Genomic DNA, 6,000 nt, shown 5'->3' with positions numbered 1-6,000 from the left:
AAATAATGGAAACTGTTACTTGATTTACATTGTGCAATTTATCTCTGCCAAGCAGGTTTATTGATATTGATTATTAATTGCTGGCCTTGACAAAAACAATCGTTATTTTGATGAAGAATGAAGGCTTTCTGAAGGGGACTGAAAAATAAGTGATGTTGTCATAGGTTTACACACGACGTGAGGAGGGGGGAAAATGTGTGTGCGTGTTGTCAGTCAGAGCCTGGCAGCCAATAGTAAGTTCGCCTGGTTCCGGACGGACTCGCCGCACGCTCCTCCACTCCCTCCGCGTGTGTGCTGTCCTCGCCGTGCACGCGCGTGGTACCCACGGTCGTGAGGAGGAGGAGGATGTTGCGCGTGAAGGGGAAATGGCTGCCGAAAACAAGCCGGAAGGTAAGAGAAATATAATGGGATTAATTCACTTGCTACGTGTGTCTTTTTGCTGTGTGCGTGTGTCGGCGAACAGTTGCGAGAGGCGATCGTGGCGACGCGCGCGAGTGCAGACGTTTTTTAAAAAAAAATTATTGGACACAAAAATAAGCGAGCTGTGTTTGTTGTCTCCAACGTGGAAAGACCACTAGCCTGCTAATATTAGCCTGCTTTTCCTAGTTAGCTCCCACCGTAAAGCGCATACTCCCGCCACGGGAGCTAAATAGTGTGCTCGTTTTTTATTTGATTTTTAATTTTACCGTGGACGTGGATTCAGTGCCCACGATGACGAGCTTAGGCTAAGTTAATGACAACATGTCAGGGGCAACTTCTTCACCTTTCCACCCTCCCAACCCACGACTCGTCGCTGAAGCGAGATTTCCGGCTTGTTTGGAAGGTTTTAGTTGTATTTGTTTATCTATTGGGTCGTCCCGTGTTTCCGCACTCTCGGTGCCAAAACGGAGTAACGATTTCCGGCGATGCCAGTTGGACTTAAAGTATGTGGCCTATATTTGATTGTAGCGCGTAACGTCCCTACATACCCACGCGGAATGCCATTACACGGGAGGAAATGTTTGACCTGCCTTTCCAATTCCCACGCACATAAGGCAAAGTGATGTCTTTTACCCCTCTCATCTTACTCCACACGGCTCACTAACCTGAAATGAAAGCCATTATACTCACTAAATGGGATTTTGGACCAGAAAGCATCTATAGATACCTACTTAGGAAGATCTCAGTGCAAAATACCACAACAAAACAATGCAAATGAGGGAAACAGCTTTAAATTGAGGAGCATCTTGTTCTAACCTACAATCCAACCAGCCTTAGGTTATTCTCCTATTCAACACAATTGACATACCTGCACTATGTCTCCAAGAATACTGACCCTTAGTCAACCCGACATGCATATGTATTGGTTTTAACTTAGGCTACATTGTTTCCAAATATTTCATCTGGATGGCAGCCATTCAGATGTTTCATTGACATTGGAAACAATAAAATCTGGGAAAATTGCATTCCAGAGTGGCTTACTGCCTTCCAAACATCAAATCAATAAATATGTTCAAATTAACATGAAAACAATATTTAACTCCATATGAGAGCAAACAGAAGGAAATTCAGCTGTTTGGTTGATGCACAGAGTCCCACCAGGGGGTGATGTTGAGCTACAGAAGTACACCTAAAATTCAAGCGACTTGTCTGTGGCAAGAAAATGAAGACGTCTGGTTTTATGATAGTAATGACTTCACCATGTGGCATCCTGGTGTGTTCATCTAGTTAGCTGGACCTAATGGACACGTTTCCAGTTGTTAATGGCAGCACCATTGCAACGCAGGGATCTCTCCTCTACTTGAAAGTCCCACTGCTGAGCACTAGAAGTTATTTTCAGTGGTCCTGCGAGGCCGGCCGGTAGTACAAAGGAAGAAGACGGGCTCTGCGAGGGCTCCATTCTCATGTGTTGTGGTTTTCGAGGTGTCACACGGCATCCACAAAAAGTCCACAAAAACATTGCTGTTTACCTGCCGAATGTCTTAGGCCAGTGGTTCTCAAATGGGGGTATGCGTACCCCTCGGGGTACTTGTAGGTATGCCAAGGGGTACGTGAGATTTGTTTTAAATATTCTAAAAATAGCAACAATTAAAAAATCCTTTATCAATATATTTTTGGAATAATATTTCAACAAAATATGTATGTAAGTTCCAAAACTGAAAAAAAAAATGCAACAATGCAATGTTCAGTGTTGACAGCTATATTTTTTGAGTGGACATGTTCCATAAAAATATTGATGTTAAAGATTTATTTTTTTGTGAAGAAATGTTTAGAATTAAGTTCATGAATCCAGATGGATCTCTATTACAATCCCCAAAGAGGGCACTTTAAGTTGATGATTACTTCTCTGTGTAAAAATCTTTCTTTACAATTGAATCACTTGTTTATTTTTCAACAAGTTTTTATGAATTTTTATATCTTTTTTTCCAAATAGTTCAAGAAACACCACTATAAATGAGCAATATTTTACACTGTTATACAATTTAATGAATCAGAAACTGATGACATAGTGCTGTATTTTACTTCTTTAAATGTAACTTAGATATTGGGTTTCACCATGTAAAGCGCTTTGAGTCACTAGAGAAAAGCGCTATATAAATATAATTCACTTCACTTCACTTCACTTCTTTATCTCTTTTTTTCAACAAAAAATACTTTGCTCTGATTAGGGGGTACCTGAATTTAAAAATTTTTCACAGGGGGTACATCACTGAAAAAAGGTTGAGAACCACTGTCTTAGGCTGTCAGGTAGCCTCACGTACAGGCGTTTCCTTAACATTTTGACCTAGGGGTTTGCAGGTTTGAGCTTATCCCTTTAAATAGTTAAACATCTCGGATGATTATAGCCCCTAATGACGAAGGGCTGCGTGTTGTGTTAAATCCAGTGGGCCATGACCCAGTGCTACTGTTGGTACTGTTTACGTCCTGGGGTTTCCATTCCAGCTAACTCTTTGTCAGAGCCCTTGGCAGTCATGTAGTTTTTATTTTTATTTTAGCACCCATTAAAAACCAACATGTGGCAATGACTTTGAGCAAAACGCCTGTAGGATATTGAAAAGACAGGCGTGATATGTCTTTTAGTTGGATCCAAAATTCAAACCAAGGAATGACAACCAATCTACCGGAAATATATGAACTGTTCAATATTTTACTACAGTGGATACATTTTGAATTCACTTTTCATTATGAATATATTTGAATTCAAGGTTATGTGATGAAATGAACTAATTGAAACAATCTGTAACCTCAATTGAGCAAGTACACAATGTATTGTCTCTTTAATTCAGAAGTAAGCACAGTTTAAAATTATTTGTATTTTTTAAATAAAAACTCAGCACAAAGCGTCAGTAGGGCTAGAACAGCAACAACAACAAAAAATAGACTTATTTTGCCGAAATCCTTAGCAAATCTTCAAAGATCATTAATTTTTGTCAGTGTAATCAACCATATTTTTTAAATTTAATCAAATATAAGACTTAGGTCAAATGTCGTATTTGTATATTCCTGGTCAGCGCTCTACCAGTCATAGTTACCCTTCTAAGGAATGAATATTCAATTATTAAAGCAAAGATTTTAAAGTTGTGACGCATTTTTGAGTGTCCTATAAAGCACTTTAAAAGTGTCCTAAGTATTGTTGTCGTTATTATTATCCTTGTTACTATTATTTTTAAGGTTATTAAAAGGTCAAGTCAGCACCCTTCTAGGGTTAACTGTTGTATGTTTTACTTTTATGCTTAGTAATGAATCTATTTTGTCTGGTTCAGTCTGCACTCTGGTTTTTTTTACCCCCTTCTACTCAGTACCTGTTTGATTCATCGTGATTGATCCACGACAACAGCATTTGCGGCCAAAATACGGGCCGAACATTTGACTGCTTTATTTAATAGATAACACAAATATTTATGGTGTGTTAAATATTTTAGTGGTAAAATAGGATATAAGAAATTACAGTATGATGTCACACTCATACATTTGATACTGTATCATTGAAAATTAGCTCAGAGAACCGATTAAAAAAACTGAATGCGCCATCCAATGAGGCGAGATTACCCGTAATCTGTTGTTGGGTTAAAGAGAGCTAGTCGAGTGTTGCTCTTCTCCCACCTCATAGGAAGTTGTAAACGCTAGGTTTGAAATAAATACTGATAGCTATGCCTGTGCCAGTAGCGGTGATCAGACATTGTAAATGGTAAATGGGTTGTACTTGTATAGCGCTTTTCTACCTTTTTAAGGAACTCAGAGCGCTTTGACACTATTTTCACATCCACCCATTCACACACACATTCACACTGATGGTGGGAGCTGCCATGAAAGGCGCTAACCAGGACCCATCAGGAGCAAGGGTGAAAGGTTTTGCTCATGGACCGAACGGACGTGACAAGGTTGGTAGAAGCTGGGGATTGAACCAGTAACCCTCAGATTGCTGGCACGGCCACTCTCCCAACTTTGCCACACCGTCCCCTACCGTCTACTATGACAAAGTGGGTAATACCTACTTGGTGAAGAAACCAGAAGGAAGAATTTTTTTTTTTCAAAATCTAAACCGTAGGCTAGCTTACACCTGTTGCTAGTCACTGCAGTGCGCATAGAGCCCGGCAATCGCGTCCTACTCTGAAAGTGCGTTCAAGGAGTACATGAATGTTGGAATTTATTTGCGGTCCGATAGACGAACTGGTATCTGGACCAGTAATTGCTGTGTCCCATGTTTACCAAGTAAAATTTGACAGACTATCGACAAGAACAGCAGTATGGTTTTGGGTCCTTCATTGAATCTTTAATTGAGTCCTATAATTTTGCCTCTACTACTTACTTATATATTATTTCTACTACTTACTTCTGTCATTTGAAATCTGAATTTAATGTACAGTATACAAAGTTGTTAATCTACATATGTTCCATGACTGTTTTAATAAAATTGTTTAAATCAAACATACGTATATTGAATAAAAGAACGGCGTGGAAAAAAATCTTATAGCTGACAGCTTGTTTACCATCATTTATAAATTCCTATCTACATCCCTGCTACAAGGACACCTTTGCCGCTAAAGAAACTACTCGAAAGCTAGCCGCAAAGAAACGTGTTCGCAAACTACAGTTAAATCTAAATGTAAAAAATTATAGGTATAAATAAGTTACCGGTTATTTGTAACCGTCCTGAGAAGCAGGAAGTTATCCGTATTGGTATCGGCTTGAAAACATATTGTGCATCCGTACTTATTATTGCAATAACTATTCTTGTGGTATGTTGATTGCGCATGTGATTTCTGTCTGTTTGCATGGGGAATTTGTTTGGCCATCACAGGCTACAAAAATGCTTCTTTTCCTCCATTTTCTCTACTTTTTTGTCTTTGCCTCCTGAAGGACTGAAGAAAGTTCGTAATCCGGATCGAATGTACAGATCAACCGTGTGTTATGCTGGCCACGGTCCACCTAAGAGTATCAGTGATGACGCAGAGACCAACAGTAAGAGTCAGTTATTAATACTGCATTGCCGCTCCGAGAGGCCACTAGCTGGCCAATCAATTATTCATTCATCGATTCATTTATTTACTGCTTGATTCCATCTCCCATCATCTACATGACCCCTTCCTTATTCTGTTCTCAAACATAATAACTCCACCACCTACACCCTCTCTGCTGATATAAGTATCAGATTTAAGGGATCACACTGTCATGTTATGTTTGGTTAACAAAGAGTGATTGTGCTACATATAGGCCAAGGGATCAGGACCTTAGTGGACCCTCAAAGAGAGAGAGATAGAGAGTTGACACACCAAGCCATCACTTGTGGCCTTTGGCTTTTTTCTCACCTATTTTGGCTATTCATATCACATCTTCACGTCCAGCTGTATCCTATTGCATTTCAAATGGATGCATATTTCCCCCCATGTAGAGTGAGAATAAGTAACAAAGATAACGTCACAGTTGAGTTTTTCCTGTGGGTACGATTTCAGCACTGTCATGTGTCTGGACAGAAGTGCTTAGAGCTAAACAAAACAGTTAAAAATGTAGGCCAAAGAA

General features: G+C 39.5%; 1 protein-coding gene across 8 annotated transcripts in view; it reads left to right on the top strand.

Annotated features, from left to right (window-relative positions):
• Positions 1-239: 239 nt before the first annotated feature.
• camta1a (calmodulin binding transcription activator 1a) overlaps positions 240-6,000 on the top strand; it is a 778,795-nt gene continuing 773,034 nt past the window's right edge. For 7 of the 8 annotated variants that reach the window (XM_061903175.1, XM_061903169.1, XM_061903172.1 and 4 more), the window contains exons 1-2: positions 240-390; positions 5,341-5,442. In XM_061903175.1, the coding sequence (XP_061759159.1) occupies positions 366-390; positions 5,341-5,442 (127 nt within the window). In that variant the 5' untranslated portion in view covers positions 240-365. The remainder of the gene's footprint in view (positions 391-5,340; positions 5,443-6,000) is intronic. The other variant, XM_061903168.1, reaches the window with a different exon arrangement.

The sequence above is a fragment of the Nerophis ophidion genome, linkage group LG06, assembly GCF_033978795.1.
Source record: "Nerophis ophidion isolate RoL-2023_Sa linkage group LG06, RoL_Noph_v1.0, whole genome shotgun sequence".
Lineage (NCBI taxonomy): Eukaryota > Metazoa > Chordata > Actinopteri > Syngnathiformes > Syngnathidae > Nerophis > Nerophis ophidion.
This window is presented reverse-complemented; position numbering and strand designations above follow the sequence as displayed.